This window comes from Rhinolophus sinicus, chromosome 17 (genome assembly GCF_057876585.1).
Source record: "Rhinolophus sinicus isolate RSI-liver-muscle chromosome 17, RSI-T2T, whole genome shotgun sequence".
NCBI lineage: Eukaryota > Metazoa > Chordata > Mammalia > Chiroptera > Rhinolophidae > Rhinolophus > Rhinolophus sinicus.
This window is the reverse complement of record NC_142517.1, coordinates 188,627,577-188,648,095: the sequence shown is the minus strand read 5'-3', so window position 1 is coordinate 188,648,095 and position 20,519 is coordinate 188,627,577. Positions and strand designations below refer to the sequence as shown.

Genomic DNA, 20,519 nt, shown 5'->3' with positions numbered 1-20,519 from the left:
TTATAACTCTTAGCTTGCGTAGATATCAATGACTGGAGCAACAGTACAAATACTGTCTTTCATCAGAAAATTCAGGTCTTTCTCAAAGTGGAGGTGAGAATAATTTAAGGAAAAACAATCTCTATCAGATGAGAAACTCACTGACTCTATTCTTTGGTTTTCGCCTGGAGGGTACTGAAATAGCAGTCTCCCAAGTAGAATAAACTAGCATTTGATGTGGGTATATTAATTTTGGACTTTGAAAACTTTTGTTCTTTTTGCTTATATCTTCACGTGGGGAGAGAAGAGATGCTATGGTATCATGTGTACAATATTTTTCTATTAATCCAGCAGCAATCTAGCCAGCAGTGCAGTATGCAGACACAGGACCAATTAATAGAGCAGGTTTCCAAAGTTGTTTGAAGAAAGGAAATTGTTAATCATTATACAGTCAATGCTTTTTGGGGATGCAAAACAAAAACACTGAACAACATTATAATAAAAAGATCACGTACATCTGAACACAGAATGTTCTACAAATATTGGGCCTGGAACATTACAAACAGAATAGATCTCAGAAATCACTGAAAATCTAGTATTAGCTTGATAGTTTTGTGATTCTTGTTCTTCAAATAATTTTGAATTTTAAAAATTTATTTGGGATTGATATATTTAACACTTGGGGATTTTCATGATTTATCCCTAAAAATTAACATAATCCTTTGGAAATTATGAATTTATAGCAAATTACAAAATAGTGTCATTCCTAAAACAAAAAATTTAAAACCACTTCAGAAAGATACATACCATTTTGCTATAATGGTCTTTGGAGTTTTACTTCTTAATATGAAAAATAAAACACAAAGTGATTCTGTAGTATTATTCACCCAATTTTGAGACAAACAATGAATGCTGCTATAAGTAGTTGAGAAAGGGAACCTAACACTTGGTGGAAAGCTGGATCTGTCACCAATTGTTCACTGGACAAATCAAACTTTTTGTTTCAATTTCCTCATCTGTAAAAACAAGGAAGATGGATTAAAAGATCTTTCTATTTTAAATGCTCTGATCCTAGGAAATGACACCACAAGATGCATATACACCACACACACATAATTACATAGGCCACTTAATAAAATAATGTATAAAGAAGTATTTCCTTTTACTATATAGTAATATAGTAAAAAGAAACTAAGAATAGGTCATCTAGCCTCTTGAACGTGGGCAAATACAGAAATGTTACCATTTATACATATAAAATCATGATAATGCAACACAACTTGAGATAATTAGCAGTAATTTTTAAAAATGTTACAAGACCAGACAATTATTCAATAAAGATTCTCTCATATGGTGGACAGTGTCTCTTTTACTCATTATATTGCTCATCATAACTACTATTACAGTTATCATATAGTTTAATAGTCCTTTTTCTTAACTTTCCTTTCCATCTTAGAAAGCTTCAAGAAATATCTCTGACTAGGGCTATATCACTTTTGTACCCTTTACAGAGTAAAGACAGTAGATATTTAAAGTTTAAAGTGTAGTTTAGATGAACAGCCCAACAAAGTACCAAATGGGCGCTTCCATGACATTTAAAAGAGAGTATGTTCTGCAATAAATAAGAGTGATGGCATGCCAAAGAGGTACTGAGGATGAATACAGTATTGATAAATATGGGGAGAAAGGAGAACTTTTCTGATAAGAAAAACGGTAGGAGAAAAGGCTTAAATTATGACGAGAAATGACAGAGTCAATGGCTAGTGTCAGATTTTGTATACAAACAAAGAGAAAAGGAATGATAATACATAATGGTCACTCCAAAGCAACTACTATGGCAAAATGAGAATGTCTCTTAAAGTAAGTTACTGGTTTCAGAATTTTTATATTGCAATGGATTTTACTTCTACCCTATATAGTAATATATCCTGAGGGAATTCAAATGAATAACTCGTTCACTTTTCTAAAACCAACAATACTTCAATTTGAACAGTTTACATTATATACATTGTAACTACAGTATCATATCTGAGCACTTTCAAGTAACTGGGGATAAAGAAACAAAACATAATTTTAAAAAACTCTGCCCTTGTAAATTTATATTCTAGTGTGTGGGAGCAGGGAAAGTAAACAAGTAAAATGTAGAATAAATCATATGGTGAGAAATGTTGTGTAAAAAATAAAGCTGGGGACGATGTTGGAGAGATTTTCAAGATTATAAAAGCTGACCAGTGAAACCCTCACTGATTTAAACTACCATTTAAATTCACTTACTCAGCACTTCTACAGAAACTATGTACCAAGTCAGGGACAATTTTCTGGCAGCATTATTTCCATATCTATTTGCCTATACCAAGCTAAGTAAAACTCATCAAACAAGAAAGCAAGCCCGTATCATTAGTTTTGCTAACAATCATTACGAAAAAGGAAAGAATGATGCAAATCTTCACCTTGTTCTTTTTCCTTAAATATTTTGACCTTTAAGTGACCAAGTCCTTACAATCCTAAACATTCTATTTCAAGTTCATGAAAAATAAACCTATCTCTTCCACAGCCTAGTCTACTTTTTAATCCCTTAAATCTATGACCATTTTAATCCAGTTTAGGAGAGTAAGTAATTCAAAGAAATGAATCGTGAATTTTGACTCTGAAGAAATAATGTATTTGTAACTAACAACATATGAATACATGCTGATTTTTAAAATGCAAATGACCTTAATTATAAATGAGGAACAACAACAACAACAACAACAACAACAAAACCTCCCTTGCACCCTACCTACACCAAGCAGATTCCTTCTGAACTCTTACGGATTCAAAAGTCCAGGGATTTAAGGAAATTACCAAAGCAGAAGTCTTAACCAAAGAAGTCTTCAGGGTAACCATAGCAAAAGGCACATTTGGGCACATGATTTTAAAACTAAGCAACTGTTTTGTCATACTCAAATGTATTACCAAAAAAATTTTGCAGAAGTATATCTATAAACATCTATGAGCAATACATACTTTCTACATAGTTACTTGGTACCTGTTATTTAGTTTTTAGGATATTGTAACTGTTTGAAAGACTTGCTAATATTCTTTAACACCTTGGACATGTCTTACTAAAGAAAGTGGCAAAATGCTCACGTGCTATACAACAGATTTTAGCTTTCCAGAAACCAATAATTATGTTACATTGTCTCTTTCCCTTTACTTTTTCTCTCCTATAATTTTTTGGGGGCTGTTAATCTTTAATATGTATCATTTATCTTTATCACACAAGTACGTCCAATCTAGCAGAACTGAGACGTATGGAATCAATGCTGGCAATTTAGCAATGTTCCTGGTTTCTGACGCTAATCATAAGTAGTCTGTTGGTATTAAATACAGCATATTTTCACTGAAACCAGATAGCAAAACAGCATATTCAGATGTTGTATGTGTATATATACATGTATGTATATATATGTACACACACATCCCTCAACACACATATCAACTTCAACTAGAAAACATTGGATTAAACTGATCACACCCTAACAAAATAGAAAACAGGACAATGTGATAAAACAAACTGGTGTCTTTATCAAGCTAAGTAAATTCTGACAGTTTTCAGGAAGTTTTCTCTGTTCTCTTGCCAAGGTCTATTCTCCCTCAATTAGAGAACAAATCCATACCTCAGCCTCTAGTCTAGATATTAGAGGAAGGCAAGAAAAGTTATATATGAAGTTAATTCTCTGTGTTTTGAATCAATATGATTTAATCATTTGTAAGACAAATAAAATCTTGAAAATGTGTTCATACATTTTTATAAATTCTTTGTATTAATAGTAAATGCCAATATAACCCAACCACTACCAAAAAAGAAGGCAGCATATAGCAAAGGGAAATCTTTTCAATGTTATTTAATGAAACTAATTACCTGGTTTATGTGTTTATTGCACTCAACTCAGAGAAAATGCTTTAAGTTCAATATTTATATTTTGATTTATTGCAGTTTTATGATTACTAGTATATCTGAATGCTAATCTTACTAAGTAAAATTATTTTTAAATGTATAGCATGTGCTATGAGAAAGACACTGTCCTGAAAGGAAATACTTAATAGCAGTGAATTAGAAACATGTTATTTGATTTATAGAAATGTATTGCATGATTTATGACAGCCATCCTAGAATATGTGACTAATTCTATGGTACCTTTCAATAAGAAAACTTTAGTGCTTTCTCAAATCAAAGTTATTTTTTTTTAAGTATTGGCAAAATATATATGCATTGTTTTCCTTCATGGCTCTGAAATAAGCCTTCACATATCTGGTAACCAAGAGACAAAAAGTGTTGCTTAGCAAAGCAGCAACCATGACTATGCATTATTTTAGATAACATTTTATCCCATCTCTTCAAGCCATTCTTTCCTTGCAAACACCCACCTGATATGATGTTTACAGATTTTTACACCTTAAGCCTTTCAAAGGAGTGATCCTATATACACATCTACTCATAAAGTTCTACTAAATGGATTTTTGGAGATTTTTTTTCAAGGAAAAAAGGATTATACACCCCCTACATATAGTTACTTTTAGAAAAGCAATTTTTGTGTTGACTAAAGAGTAAAACTGTCTTCAAATTTTAAGTTCTGCTTCAAAAACTAGCTCAATGCTGAAACTGTAAGGACCCACAAAAGTTATGCCCTTTAAATATTTATACCTTACTATTCCATTTACTGAACAAAAGCTGAGGGACTATGTAAAAATCACTATTCAAAGGGAAATGAATGTCCAAGTGTTTTTAAAAAATAAGTTCATAAAATCAGTATTTATTATTTTGACAGTTGTTTTAAGCTAAGTTTGAAATGGTATTCTTGGTGAATTATTTACAAATTAGACATAAAAGAGTGAAATTTTAGTTTTCCTGAAGTGAGACAGCACATGTTAGTTATAGTAGGAGTCGTAAGACAGGAAGGAGTTCTGGTTTTAGCTCTGACTTCACATACAGAGAGTAGAGATGTTAAGAAATTTGTAAGGAATTTACAAGACCATTCAGGGCTGTACCACACAGCCTTCAACATTATAAAAAGTGAAGAATTCTCTGTGTACTTGGCAATGGACTATTAAGCAACATGTTTATCATTTTAATTATGTTTTGCTTACTACAAAAACTCCAAGTGTTCAAGGCACCAAAGGTATACTGGAACTATATTTAAAAATTAGCCATGGTTAATCCACAAAGCTGATAGATGACAGACAACAACAAAGATTTTATGTACAGTTCTGATAAAAGGCTTACTTCAAATTTAGGTATCTTTATCTTTATCTTTAATCCTGAAAGAATCAGCATCAAGTCCAACCTTTCAGGTAGATGTACTAGTTTTTTACCAACCTGGTACTGACTTCTGGTAAAGTCATTTTGACTAATACAATTTCATGCTATTTCTTGTTTCAGAGGTAGGAAGTGTTGGTAAAGCATCAGCATTAATAAAAACTCAAAGTAGAAAAACTTATTTTTAAGCTATGGAAAATGAACCTAATTTCCTTGGCTTTTAAAAAATAAATCTGTAATTTCAGTAAGCTTTAATTGTCTAAAGCATATATGTCCGCTTTCTTTAATCTGTGCAACTCTAAACGGGCAATATTTTTAATTTTGTCTTTCAAATTTGTGACCCAGCAAGAATGAATCATTCATTAAACAAATAAATTTTCTGTGCCCATTACATAGTAAGTGTTCTGCTAAAAACTATAAGGACTTAAAAAAAACCCAGCAACAGACAAGAACCTTTCTCTCAATGAGCTTACAAGCTAATGAGACATAAAATATGTATTATATATGGGCAAGTATAAACATGTGTTGAATAACAATGATTTAAAACCATAAATTATTTTGAAATGTTAGGAATACAATGACTTGTGTAAAAAAGGAAAGCATGAGCTGGCCATTTGTGGTAATTATACTGATGCAGACCTGAGCAATAAGATAGTGAAAGCAATATATTTTTTTCAAGACTGTGGCTAGAATACTTCCTTCCAGTGAACTTTTATAAACCTTAACGACTGTTTAGGAACAAAAATTCTAGTAAAAATAATAAAAGCTAGAACCTTGAAAATTATCTTCACAAAGAGATGATGCTACAAGAGTGATGAAGACTTGCTTCTATTGTTATTACTTGCCCAGGGAAAAGGCTCTAGCAGCAAGTAAATTATTCAAATTCTTTAGAGCTCAGTTTAGCCATCTGTAAGAAATGAAGGACTTACTACTTCCTTCATGGTAAAAGTTTATAAAATGTGAATTACCCAAATACAGTACAGTTTATGAGAAATACACTACACCCACAACAAACATTATAATAAATTCTCATAAATTATTCTCAAAATATAGTACTTTAAATTAAAATGCTTCACTTAAAGTTGTTATTTTTTGATTTTTGTCTTTGCTTCTTTTCATCAGTTCCTCCAATTAATGGATCTGGACAGAATACAGGGAAGACCAGAGGAGGTGGGATATAACTCCAAATATAAGTTAGTGGCTTTAGTTATTTTTCATTAAATCATGGTGTTTTGTTTGCCCGGGCATTTAGCGATACTTAGAAAATGTTTGCAATAATTAAGAATTTATGATGTCCAATATAGGACACCAAAAGCACATACCACAAAAAAATAAATATATGAACTGAAAATCATCAACACTAAAAAAACTTTTGTGCCTTAAAGGACACCATCAAGAAAGTGAAAAGACAATCCACAGAATGGAAAAAAATGTTATAAATCATATATCTTCTATCTAGAATTGTAAGAACTACAGCTCAACAGTAAGAAGACAATCCAATTAAAAATGAGCAAAGGATCCAAACAGACATTTCTTCAAAGGAGACATACAAACGGCTGATGCATACAAGATGCTGGACATCACCAGTCATTAGGGAAACACAAATCACAACCACAATGAGATACTACCTCTCACCCACTAAAATGGCTATCATGAAAAATACTAAGTGTTGGTGAGGATGTGAAGAAATTAGAACTCTCATACACTGCTGGTGGGAATGTAAAAAGGTACAGTAGCTTTTGCAAACAGTCTGGCAGGTCCTCAGATGGTTAAACATGGTTACCAAGTAATTCAGCAATTCCACTCTTAAGTACACACCCAAGAAAACTGAAAACAAGTGCAATAAATGTATGTTCATGGCAGCAGTATTCATAATAGCCCAAAACTCCAAATGCCCATGAATTCATGGATAAAATGTTGTATATCCTTAAAATGGAATATTATTTAGCAATAAAAGGGATGAAAAATACATATTACAACATGGATGAACCTTGAAAGCATTATGCTAAATTAAAGAAACTTATCACAATGAAAACCGTATGTATAAGTCCATTTATATGCAATGTCCAGAACAGGTAAATCTACAGAGACAGAAAGTAGATTTAGTGGTTGCCTCGTGCTGGTGGCATGGAGACATTGAGGGGTGATGGCTACGGGATGCGGGGCTTCTTCTGGGAGTAATGAAAATGTGCTAAAACTGACTGGTGATAGATGCACAACTTTGTGAAATCAATGAATTGTACACTTGAAATTGGTAGACTATATGGTATGTGAATATTTTAATAAAGGTGTTTAAAACAGAATCTACGATATCCAACTTTTAAACTGCAATATAATCTACCATGAAGGAGAGAGCATTAAGAGTCAGGAAATCTACATTTTAGCCCAATTTATCATATCATTCCTGTTTATATTGTTCCTCCAAGTCTTACATGAAATTTAAAGCTTCCTGCCTTACATGTGGAGTGCCTTATAATGTGGATTTATAGTTAATGTAATACTTTCTTCACCATTTGTGAACCCATTAGGTTTATTCTACTTTCATGTCTTCATTTTTTGTTGTCCATGTCACTTCCTAGAATACACACCTCCCCAAGTTCTCCAGTAAAGTATTCCATTTAAATTCTTTTACAAAACTTTCCCTCACCAAATTACCTTTTTAAGCTCCTATAGCCCTTCAAGACCATAATGAAAACTGACATACTGCCATGTATAAGTCATTTTCTCTTATACTATTTTTATCATCTCTACTATACTGTAAGTTCCTTGAGGATGGAAGCCACATATTCAGGCTTTATTGTTTATATCATCTAGAACACTTCATTTAATACCTATAAAAATACCTAACTGAATAAATTTTCTTATGATTATTTCATAAACAGTAAAAAAAGTTGATGGTTAAATGTTCATTGATAAATGACTACATTGTTAAATGGAAGTAAAACCACAGTATTACTGGTCAGAGCAAACAATAAAGCTGCTACTGATACTTTCAAGAAACTAATACCACTTTAAGAGTACAAATAGTTCAGAATAAGCAATATTTTCACTTAATTGATGAAAAACAAAATATTTCTGAGTCTCCCATTGCCAATCACTTACACAAATAGGTATAACAATCCTCAAAAATAATGGTTATTCAGCTTTGGCTAAACAACAAACATTTTTAGTTACATCTATACTGCCATATAATTATAACCAGAAACTCATATGCAGATAACCAGCTCAATCGAATACACTAAAAATTAAAGAAAGAAATCTTTAATTTTTCAGAGAAGATTCACTAATCTTTGGGAAAGACATTTTCTATTACTACTGATATAAATCAACCTTCAGACCCACCCCCACTCCTACCAAGGTCATTACTTAGCTATTTTAACTTCCACTTAATTCTCTCTTCTCCCACCAAATGTCAGTCTTCTCTCCTTTTGGGGGAAAACAAAAAATCAACATCAATTCTTCGGACCTCTTCCACTCCAAACCTTTGCCCCTTGGTAGATTCTTCGAGATCCTAGATTAATCCAATGGCAGGAAGAAAATTAATATGGACTTTTCATTTGTTCAGACAGCCCATCTCATTTATGGTAAACTCCTTTCTTACCTTACGTGAACCCTGAGAAAACAGAAACTCAGCCATTTGAGTTTTCCAAAGGAGTACTACTGTTTTTTTCTTTTCTTTTAAAGTTGAGATTCGTGTAACTAGCCTCAAGAATTGATTAAATATATAAAGGTAATTTTTCATCACTGGAGATGAAAATACTGTCTTCTATTTATCTGTTGGGATAAACACCTGAATATGAATGATTAATCTTTTTCCCCCTTCTTTTTGGTAACCTAGAAGACAAGTGAGCAAAACTCTGGGTTAAATATAACAAAACTTATCTTTATAGGGCCACCTCAAACAGAGCTAAGAGAAGAATGCAAAACAAAACAAACAGGACACAAGACAAGTGTGCATATATTAAGGGGAGAAAAGCATTTTGAACGAGAAGAAAGACAAATGGCTAATTCTTATCCAAGTTTCAAATGTGTCTCAAAAACCTACACTTACAGATATGATAGCATAGAATAAGTTTAAAACCATACTTTTTTCTTATGACTTCAGAAAGTTAACCAGGGCTAATTTCTTATATAATGACTGAGCTAGCATATACTCATATATTAAATGGCAGAGGAAAACAAACAGCCATTTTCACATTATTAGTTTGTTACTTTAGTTCATGATCTTCACTGATTCCACGATACTGTGAGAAATCACTTAATTCCCTGGTAGCCCAGACATGTTCCAGGAGGAAAATATTCAGCCTTTACAGATTTCAAGTATCTATCTCCATCTCCCCAAATCTGTAAAAAGTGCTTTGTAAACATTTCAATATTGAGCAGGTAAAAACAGTACATATTAATATTTTATATAAAATACTAGTAAATCCTCAAAATAATAATAGTAAAGCATATTTTTACATTAAAAATGTTAGCATATGTAACTGTCAATTTGAGCAAACAAAGAATGAGATACATCACAACAGCTTCAATTAATGATTTGTTTTTTGAAAGACGGGGTTTGTTTGCCTGCTGCCAGATTATTATTTATCATTTTCTTTCTAAGTTTAATAAACTTAAAAATTCATAGCATGTGTATTTTAAAGATAAATACACTAACAGCATGCATATTTAAAATGTACTATAGTTAAATGCTGCTTATAAAAGCCAAAAGAAAAAAAAAAAGAAAAAAAAGAAAGTGATGTACTGAAACTTGTTTTGTGTTCTAGCTGAAAGAAGTATTAACTTGGTCCAACTGGTTGACCAAGGACTTTCGGGGCAGGAGGTTATCTAAGCAGTAAAAAATCTCAGTACACAAGCATATAGGTGAAACTATTATTTAGGTATGAAATATAAAAGTCTGATAATTACACTAAAAATATTAGAAAATCAAATAAGTTAATATGTAAAAAACAAATGCAAGAAGAAAGCTAGTACACTAATCAGCATTAATGGGTTATAATATCCCATGAGAACAGTCTGCTTTAAAAAAAGGACTGGACTACGAGAGAGAGAAAACTATAGAGACTTTTTGGGCTGAAATAGTAATAGGAGGTAGAAGTCTGTTCAGGACTGTAAGAACCTCAACAAGAGTTAAATTCACTTTCATAGTTAATTCTTACACAGCTTATTTGACTTTTCATGCACTGAAGCTAAAAAGGTAATTGAGGCAGTTCAAATAACAAATTCCTGTCACAAAATGCTATTTCTCATTTAATGAAATATTTCATTCTAAGAAATAAAGACAGAATGACAGATTCCCTTAGTTTAAAAGATCATATAAGACCTAAAAATAAAATCAGCTCACTAACTGGTTGATAAATACAGGTAGATCCATATGATGGAATGCCTCATAATAATAATAGTAATAATAATAATAATAAAACTCTTTATATATTGATACAAACCAATTGCTAAGCAATCTTAAGTGGAAAAAAGCAAGATATACAATAGTGTATATAGTATATATACCTTTTGTATAAAAAGGGGGGGTAGGAAAACACATACATATTTGCTTGTGTATAGATAGAATTCCTCTGAAAGGACAAGAAATCAGTGACACTTGGGTGACTGGGGTGGGGGGTGACACACACATACACGACTTTTCCTATATTTTTTGTTTTGAATTATGAACTGAGTGAATTACTTATTAAAAATAAAATTGGAAATATAAAACTATTAATATTCCTTTTCCATTATTTTACCAAGTATGATCTTTCCTTTGATTGCTTTCTTATGACATATTCTACCTTATTAGTCATTGAGTCCCTAAAAGTTCCCTTTTAGGGTAGAGATAAGACAGTGTAAGTAATTTGTAATTTATTTTTTGATTTGCTGCAGCTTCTGCTCCACTGTATTAAACATAGTAACATTAATGATGAATAATTTTAATAATAGGAAACATTTGTTGAGCACTTGTGAAATACCTGATATTTAGTATGTATTAAATATTTTTATAGTTTACATGTATTAACTTATTTAATCCTCACATTTCTGAGGTACATGTACATTCATGACTGAGGAAACTGCCCAATGTCCCACAGCTAGGAAGTTAAAATAAAACTTAAAATGAGTATCTATCACTGAGTCCCTAAGGAGGTACTTTATAATAATCTCACAACCATATAAAGTGGGTGGTATTATTCTAATTTAACAAATAAGGAAACTGAGGCTGAGAAAGATTAGGAAATTTCCCATAAGTCACAAAATTCCTTGAGGGGAGGCACATGACAGTAACGACAAGTGATTCCAAACCTAATGCTCTTTCCATTAACTACATTCTCTGTCACAGTAAATTATAACTAAATATTTGAATTACCATAAACTGTTGTCTCAAGTGATACTGTGGTAGAAATGAATTCACACATGAGTAAGAAAATCAAAAATCCTTGCATTTTTTCCCCATTCCCTATCTACTATATCCATACATTCAGATTGGAGCTCTAACTATTCAATAAAGAAGACAACACTGGAAGTAACATTGTTCGTGAAGAAAGATATAAGACTGTCACCGGCTGCTACAAAACAGTGTATATAACTGTATCAGACAAGGTATTTATGGAATAAAAGAAATTATAAATTTCAGTGATACACTGAAACATTATGTTACAAGAAAAGTTTTTTCTACTATGGAAAAAGATTTTTAAATTGAGGTGAAGTGGGCGATACATACTTGGTTTTATTGTAACCATATATACTCCAAAAAACAAAACCCAGTGTCTTAGGAGACAGAACAAAGCTACTTATCTATGAAGAAACAAAAATTTCTATTAAGGAGCTCTAATCAAGAAGATGAATTTCAGAAAGCAGGAAAAAAAGGTACCATTTTATGGATCAGATTTCTAAGTTTCCTTAGACTCTTCCGTGAAAAAAAAAATTATTCAAAAGGAGTAACACTAGATTTTTAAATCCCATTTAAAACATTTTCTAACATTTTTCAATTTCTGTTAAAAATTCATTCACTTTCTGAATACAGGTGTCCATTAAAAAATAAAAGTTCAAGTAGATTTAACTGATTTTTACTGATCCCTGAGAGGTTATAGAAGTATAATTTAATATCATGCTCCAAGTGAATATTCAATTAGTGAATATAACAAAGTCTGGAAAGTTTTACCTGGAACTGCTAAGAATTACAGATTATGAATCTATAAATAAAAGATCTTTTTGATAAGGCTGAAGAAAAAAATTCATCAGAAAACTTTTTTTTTTTTTTTAAATTTCAGTGTTATTGTTCTGCATTTTCAATAACGAAAAAAATTTACTCAACATACGCTGGTTTGCAGAAAACCTTAAGGAAAAACAGTGCTCTCTATAGCTTCATCAATACTGCAATTTCTTGTGTTTGGAAATAAAATCATCTTCCCAAGCCTTATGGAAAAATTCTTTATTACATCTTCTTAAGTTTTTCATCAATGACAAACTGCTGATGTGTTTTGTGTGTTTTTTTAACTTGCAATACAGCAAAAAAAAAAAAAAAAAGTTTTGGAAAAGTGACTTGGATACAGAAAAATCAGAAGGCAATTCTTTACCAATCAATATTTATTCCTAACAGGAAACTGTGTACATATTAATCAATTGTATCATAATGTGACAGATTTTTAAAACAACCTGTTCATCTTTTGCACCACCTAAAAGTAACCATTTTGGCTTTACTTTTAAATCAGGAAATGTGCAGTGAGTGTAAAAGATTTCAGTATCTGGCAACCAAAAGTATCTTTTATACTAAACTTTTAGAAGGCAGAACGGATGCAAGCTAAGGCCAGAATGAAATTCTAACTTCTTAAGAAGGTATGACAAACTTAAATAGGTCATATTCCAGGTTCTTTAAAAATTCTTTTAATCTTTAATGTGTCAATGCGTTTTCTACTGTGGCTTGTCCCAACAGGGAAAGAAAAGAAGCCTTGTGGCTTAAATTATTGTCAGTCTCAGGCTGGGGTTACCTACTTCATGCGAGACAAATAATGGATACTTTTAAATGCCTATTTTTAGTTAGTATCTATCAATATTATTGAAGTTTAGATAGAAACATGTGGGCAACAGGGTAGGAGGTGGGATGGAGAAATCCCGAGGACCCAAACGCGGTTAGCAAGGTTGGGGAAAAAAGTGATGTAAAGCAAAAGTACATCGGCTAATATTCGTTTCAACGAAGTGTTTCAGAATGATAGATCTCAAGTGATAACCTTATTGAAAAGGGTTAAAACCGAAACTGTTTTCAAACACCAGCTTCCCTTTTACAAGATCCCAACAGTTTTTTAAAAGTTATTACAAATATGTTTTTCTTAGCACCCCCTTCCTCCCCAAAAGAATGCATTTCCATGACTACTGACTTCAAAAAAAAAAACACAAAAACGAGGGTGAGGGAGTCAAAATTATCTAAAAATGCACGAGCCCTCATCATCTCAACCAAGCAGAGAAAACAACAGTGTTTCCCCAATGTGGTGGGAGCAGGGGGAAAGGGCATGAATAAAATACAGGACGAGAGGAAACCTTTGGTTTCGAACTTTATTGCACAAAGAGAGAGCGGAGAAGAGGAGGTCAGACGTTGCCGCGCTTCTCCGCGCGAAGCGGGCACGGCAGACAAGGCGGCTACCGGGAAGGCAGGCACCTTCACCTCCTCTGCCCTCCGCGGTCGCCTTCTTCCTCCTTCACCCCCCGCAGGCACCCCGGCGGCGCTGCCCAGGCGGACGGCCGGGCCGGGGGCGAGGCGGGCGGCGGGGGCCTGGCGAACCGCATGGGGGCCAGCAGCGCCAAGATGGACCGGGCAGGGCAGGCGGCCTCCCCCGGGGCGGCTCCTGGCTCCCGGCTCCGCGCCCGCCCGGCCTGGCGGCGGCGGGAACGCGGGCGCCAGCTCACCGCGGCCAGCCGCCCGCACACACCCCTGGTCGCCGGCTCCCACCCCGCCCGCTGCCCGCCGCCCCCCGCCATGAGCGCCGCCGCTGGCTGCAGGCAGAGTCGCTGCCGCCCCGGCCGCCGCTGGCTCCAGTCCGCCGCCATTATTCTTTGTTCGCTGCGAGCGGCGGCGATGTTGTGGGGCTCGGGCGGAGGCTCCATCTTTACCGCGGCCCCTCCTGCGAGGGGAAGGCCCCGAGCGCGGGTGTCCGGCGCCTCCCCGTCCCCCCTCCGTCCCCCCGGCTCTCTCCGGCTCCTGCCTCCTCCTCCTGCTCCTCTTACCGGTGGTACAAGCTCCTCCGTCACTGCTTTCGTTCGCGGCCCGGATCTCGCTGGAGTTTTATTCTCTCCCCCACGTAACACACCGCGTCAAACTACACCTCCGCCGCGTCACTCACCAACACTCCGCTTCTCCCTGCCGCCCGGGCCACAGGCAGCAGCAGCCGCCGCCGACTGAGGAGCCGCAGCCAGGGAGCCAGCCAGCGCCGCCCAGTGCCGAGTGCGCAGCGGCCGCGCACGGAAACAGCCGAGTCCGGCCCGGAGGAGCTCGAGCGGCCCCGCCCCTCGCGCTGGAGGCGGAACTTCCCGAAGGCCTTCGGGCTCTTTCGGGCGAGGCGCAGGGGTTCCGCCAGGAGTAGGACGGCGAAGATAGGCTGGGACGAGCTGGGGGAGGAGGGGTCGAAGCCCGCTGGGCTTTTGCACCGATAAAACCTAGCGGCGGAAATTTGAAAGAGGAAGTGGGGTTGGTGTGTGGCCGGGTGGGGAATTCCCGAGGGGTGTCGACGACCCGATGGAAACCCCCGTGTGGGCCGACCCCTGCGGCGGTAAGCGGCGGGCGCTAGGGTGGCTGCGGCCGCCGGCCCGGGAACTTTCAAACGCTGCCGGGACGTGGAAGGCGCGCCGCGGGGTCTAGGACGCGGCTGGATGCGGGAGTCGTGAGAGGTGGGGAGGAGGGGCTGCTGCGGGTCTGCAAACGCCCCCAAGGCCGGGGTAGGCCGGGCGCTGGCACGAGAGGCCACGGCGCGGGCCGTGGGTGTAGCGGGGCCCCCGTGGGGAGGGCTCGCCTCCTCACTGCACCGGCCTGGCGGCCCCGCTCGGAATCAGCTGAGAAACCTGGCGGCCGCCGGCGACACTATTCTATTTTGGGGGTGGGGGTGGGGGGTGGGGAGGCTCCGGGACTTGTGGCGTGTTTGCGGGGTTCAGCCCGGCTGCGCGGGCATCCAGGGTCATCTTCGGCCCTCCAGGGCCTCCTAGCACTGACCTGCCCTGACCGAGGTTGCTCTTCGCCACTTTCGAAATGTCTGCCCTCCTGCCTCACCTGCCGCCTTTTTTCTGGCATCGTGCTGTGTCTCGCTTTCTTTTCACAGCCTGTTCTCTGCAGCAATGGTTTGCACCCACCGCACCCGGTTCTTCACCACCCACTCGGGCTCTAAACCCGACAGTGTGACTTCTGTTGCCTCGCGGCTACTGAAGCTCCTCAGAGGTCGTCCAAGGCCACGATGTTGAAGTCATTGTCCTTTTTATTGCACCCTGCAGCCCTCTCCCTGGGCTCTCAGGTCTTTTCTAATTTTCTTTCTGTCCCTTAAAGCAAACCTGTCTTTAGGAAGCTGGTGAGACGGTCCAATCCTGAACTCCACCCCGTATTGGCTTCCTGTTACCAAGAGTTGCCCTCCGTGGTACCCGTTTATTTTTCCCTTCGGGATCCATCATCTCCTGCTTTCTCAGGGACTTTGCGCTGAAGCGTGTCCCCCTTTCCTTCTGTTATTTTCAATCTTTCCATCTCTACTGGCTTTCCTGTTTAGGATTTAAACATGTTTAAGTCTCACGTTTCTTTAAAAAGAGTCCTTAAATCCCTCTCCATCCATGACTTAAGTTGTCTCTTTCCCCGTAGACGTTCTCTCATGTCCCAATTCTCAGCTCTCTCCAGTGGAGCTTCTGTTCCTACCACTGGACTGAAGCAGTTCTGATTGGTTCCAGACAAGCTTCAGTCATCATCTTATGAGGCTTTCGTCTAGCATTGGACACTACCGACCACACCATCATCCAGATAGACTCTTCCCTCTGCTGTTATAGCGAAGTTTTCCTATTACCTCTCTGGTTGCTTTTTAACAACCCGCTTCTCCTTCTTTATCCAACTCTTAATTATTGGAATCCCACTGAACTGAGCCCGCTCCTTGAGCCCCACCATATACACTTTCCTAGGTGGGCTCATCCTCTTCCAGTACCTTCAGATACGCTCTGCCAAAGACTGGCCATCCCATAACTCCAGCCTAGATCTTGCTCTTATCTCTAGATTCATATTCCAACTGCCATTACTGCAGTTTCATTGGATGACTGGGGCATGTCATACTCAACCTGTATATCATATTCCCTCCAAAACCCTCCTGGAGCCCTGGGATCAGTAAAAGGCATCCTATCCATCTACTCATTTCAAGCCAGAAACCTGAGATGTCTCTGACACACATCACAATCACCTAGACCTGTCTGCCTTTAAAAATGGACTTTGTGGCCTATCTCCCTTCCTATGACCACTTTTCCACACCCCACTCTCGTCTAAGCCACCTTCATCTCTTGCTTGAAGTGCTGCAAATAGCTACCGTCCATATGCTACGGAATTGCTCGTGGCGCATTCCAATACATTTGCCATGCTGCAGCCACCGTAATTTTACACATACAAATCTGATCAATTCACTGCCCTGCTTGAATTCTTTCGGTGGCTTCCCTTTGCGTACTGAACAGTCTAAGCTCTTTATTGTGGAGACCGGGCCCTCCACCACCTGGGCTTGTCATTCTCCCTAGCCTCCCCAGCTGTCCTCTGAGCTTTGCACTCCAGCCATAGTAATCTTATTTTTTCCAGGCTCCTTTCTCTTTCTGACCCCTACTGTAGGCTCTCACCGCAAGTTACTTACACATGCCATTCCCCTCCCTTGGAATTCTTTTCTGTCACCCTCTCCCACCTAATTGTAACATCCTTTTCTGATTTATTGTACCTGTAATTATTTATTTAGTGTCTACGTAAGGTCTGAGCCTGTGGGGACCATGTCTGTCTTGTTCACCACCAGCTTTTCCCCTTCCCTTTCATCCCTAGCACGAGCACAATGTTTAGACTATAGCGGTACTCATTAAATATTTATGGAATAAACAATGAACATCTGTGCGGTTCTGGGATAAATTCCTTAATATTTTTAAATCCCGGTTCAAATCCTGGCTCAGTCACTTATGGCTATGTGACTTTGGGCAAATTGTTCACTCTTGTGCCTCGGTTTTCCCATCTGTAAAATAAAGATGATGACAGCACCTGTGTCATAGTGTTATTGTGATAATTAAATGAGATCATTCGTGGGAAGCATACTTGGAACAGTGTTTGGTATATGTGTATACATATTAAGTGTTAATTAAAATGTTGCCTGTTACTAGATTTTACTTGCATATCTCACCCTTGTGTCAAATACATTGTAAATTTGAGTTTAGTGTCTCCCTGCCCTTCTTCTTACCCTGTCCCTATACATGATACCAAAGTCTTGGCATTATTTACTCCTAGTCTATATTTATTACCTACCAAATATGGTCATTTATTATTTTAAAGTTTCCTCATGTTCTGCCTCTCTGTTCACACTGACCTTCATTTAGGCTGTACCTCTTTATGTTATACTTTGCTGACTTCCTAGGTGCTTTCTGACTGCAGGCCCACTCCCCCTGCTCACTTGTGCCCTAGTGACGGTCCAGTGGGCCCCGGTTAGTAAATCCTGTATTCTTGCCTTCTTTCCTGGTCTCTTTGCACTTCACTTCGTTCACTCATTCATTCAACCATTCATTCATTCATTCAAGTGCAAGTTATTTTACTAAGCATTTTGGATATACTTCAGCTTTGAAATCTAGTCTCCCAATAACATATATTCTGCTCTAGCATCTCCATACACTGTAGAAATGAACTAGAAATATTAAACTTTCAGCATCCATTTTTTTGTCTCTGGGATTTGGAAGATACCCCCGTTTTTGACTTTATTTTTTATTGGAAAATATGGTCAATATTGGGGAGATAAAAGTAGAGAAGAGCACATGGATGTAACTTGACATAGTATTAAGTTAAGTGCCGCAAGAGAGGTCCAGAAAAGGGGGAGGGTCTCGTGAGATGATTATAAAAGTTTTCAAGGAGAAGATGATATTTGAGAACTTTTTTCTAACCACGGCTTCCTTTTCCTGTTATTTTTCTCTTGCTTCCGCTGTTGAACCTAGTTTTCACCCTCACTTCAAATTCAAGTTCCATGAACCCTGCTTATTCTCATCACTTAATTTGCTTTCCTGCCTAACCCCAAGGCTATGGTGACTTTTCTTGTTTATTCTAAAAATAAATGTCGAGTGGCACCTGCTTTGTGCCATATACTTTTAGAAATTGGGGATCAGTGCTATTAATGTTATCAAAGCTCATGAAAAAAATCTCATGATTTGAATTGGACTTTCCAAATAGTTTTCCAACCGAGAAGAGGAAAGCACTGATATGTTATAACTATTCCTGGTCTGTTTACTGGTTATGGTTCCCATGTAAATTAATATATTTCTTCTTAAAATTAATCTTAAACAATAATAACCAAAAAAACCCTTTTCCACTTCCTTCTCTATCTACTGCCCCATTTATTTTTTCTGTCTGTACAGTAAGTATCATTGAAACAGTGCTCTATTCACTACCCCACTTCCTTTTCTCTCATTTTCTGTTAAATCTCCAGTTATCTCTTGCAGTCACCAAAAGTGCTCTCCGTGTCACTTAATGTAATGGCCTGTGCTCAGTCTTTGTCTCACTTGACCCATCAGCAGTATTTGACACAGTTATCGTTCCTTCCTCCCTGAAGCACTTCTTCGCTTGTTACACTTGTTTCTTCAGTGTTACAGGACACTTCACTCTCCTGGTTTTTGTCCTGTGCTACTGGTCACTATTAATCTCCTTTGCTCACTGACCGCTTAATATTGGAGAATGCCAGGACTCTGTCCTTGGACCTCTTCTATTTCTATACCTGCTCCCTTAGTGATGTCATTCAATCTTTGGGCATTAGATATGGTCAGTATGCTCCCAACTCCCTAGTCTCAGATCCGCACTTGTACATATAGCCAGTACTTCAGCATCTCCACTTGGATGTTTTATTGACCATTTTATTATGTCTGACACTGAACTCCTCATTGCCCATCCCCTCAAAAACCTTTCCCTACAGCCTTGTCTCTCAGTTAATGGCAACTCCATCATTCCCACTGCAGAGGCCAACTCAGTAACTCGTTCACCCCCATATCCAATGTGTCATCAAACCCTGTTGGTATCAAAGTATACAACCACTCTTTCCATCTCCACTGATACCACCTTGGTTGAAGCTCCTGTCACCTTTGATTAGGATTTTATATCAGCCACACGTACCCTTCATTCTGTTCTCAGTATAGTAGCCAGGGTGATCCTTTCAAACATAAAGCCAACCACACCATAATTCTGTTCAAAACTATCCCGTAGCTCTCCGTCTCAGAAAAAGAACAATTCTTACAGCTAGACCTGCAAGACCCCATTTCCTCTCTGCTCTCACTTCTGCTGTTCTTCCCTTCTCCTCTGCTCAGGCCTGTTGGCCACCTTTCTGATCCTCAAACCCTTTGGACATACTCGCTCCACAGGGACTTTGCATGTGCTGTTCCCTCTGCTCAGAAGGCTCCTTCCAGACATTTTTATGTCCTCTTTACCTCTTCAGGTCTTTGCCCAGATGTCTCCATTTTCTGTGAAGCCTTTCCCTACTATGATGAAAACTGTCTACCCTACACCCCACCTCTCTCTTTGCTCCTTTGCTTTCCCTTTTTCTCTTTGCTGCTGTATTTTTCTCCATAGCACCTATCACTTTCTGGTATGCCATATACTTCACTAACTTACTGTGTTTGTTGTCTGACCCCTCTAGGGCAGGGACTTGCGTCTCTCTTCACTGCTGTATTCTGAATATTTAGGATAGCGTCTTGTACATAGCTCACACTCAAATGTTTGTTGAGTGAATGCAGTTGAAATTCTGGATTTAATATTAATCTCCTGACATTTGGTTAATTTAAACAGGTCTCCCTCAGCCTAATCACCTCTGGATGCGTCTATAAATACTGAGTTTCTGTATTGCAGCCTGAATCATGGTGGTTCCACCAAAGTGTTGCCTTCTCGTGGGGTCTGATTTCAGCATGGCCACGCTCCCAGCCATCTCTGTCTCACTTCCATGTATAATAGTCTCCCTCGTAATCCACTGTTTCACTTACTCACAGTCAAATATGATCTGAAAACATTAAATGGAAAATTCCAGAAATAATT

The 20,519-nt window shown here is 37.9% G+C and overlaps 2 protein-coding genes across 11 annotated transcripts in view; one reads left to right on the top strand and one right to left on the bottom strand.

Moving 5' to 3' along the window:
- The window catches only part of CREB1 (cAMP responsive element binding protein 1), a 59,256-nt gene extending 44,526 nt beyond the window's left edge, over positions 1-14,730 (bottom strand). For 4 of the 6 annotated variants that reach the window (XR_002136985.3, XR_012498939.2, XM_019726913.3 and 1 more), the window contains exon 1: positions 14,489-14,690. The gene's annotated coding sequence lies outside the window, so the exon portion shown is untranslated. Of the gene's footprint in view, positions 1-14,488 lie in introns of all 6 variants that reach the window. The other 2 variants (XM_074341067.2, XM_074341078.2) reach the window with 1 other exon arrangement.
- A 2-nt stretch (positions 14,731-14,732) lies between these two features.
- The window catches only part of LOC109445030 (uncharacterized), an 80,404-nt gene continuing 74,617 nt past the window's right edge, over positions 14,733-20,519 (top strand). For 3 of the 5 annotated variants that reach the window (XR_016019821.1, XR_012489461.2, XM_088794517.1), the window contains exon 1: positions 14,733-15,030. Coding sequence is in view for 1 of the 5 variants with exons in the window: in XM_088794517.1 (XP_088650643.1) it covers positions 14,997-15,030 (34 nt within the window). In the remaining 4 variants the exon portion in view is untranslated. The remainder of the gene's footprint in view (positions 15,031-20,519) is intronic. The other 2 variants (XR_016019820.1, XR_002136986.3) reach the window with 1 other exon arrangement.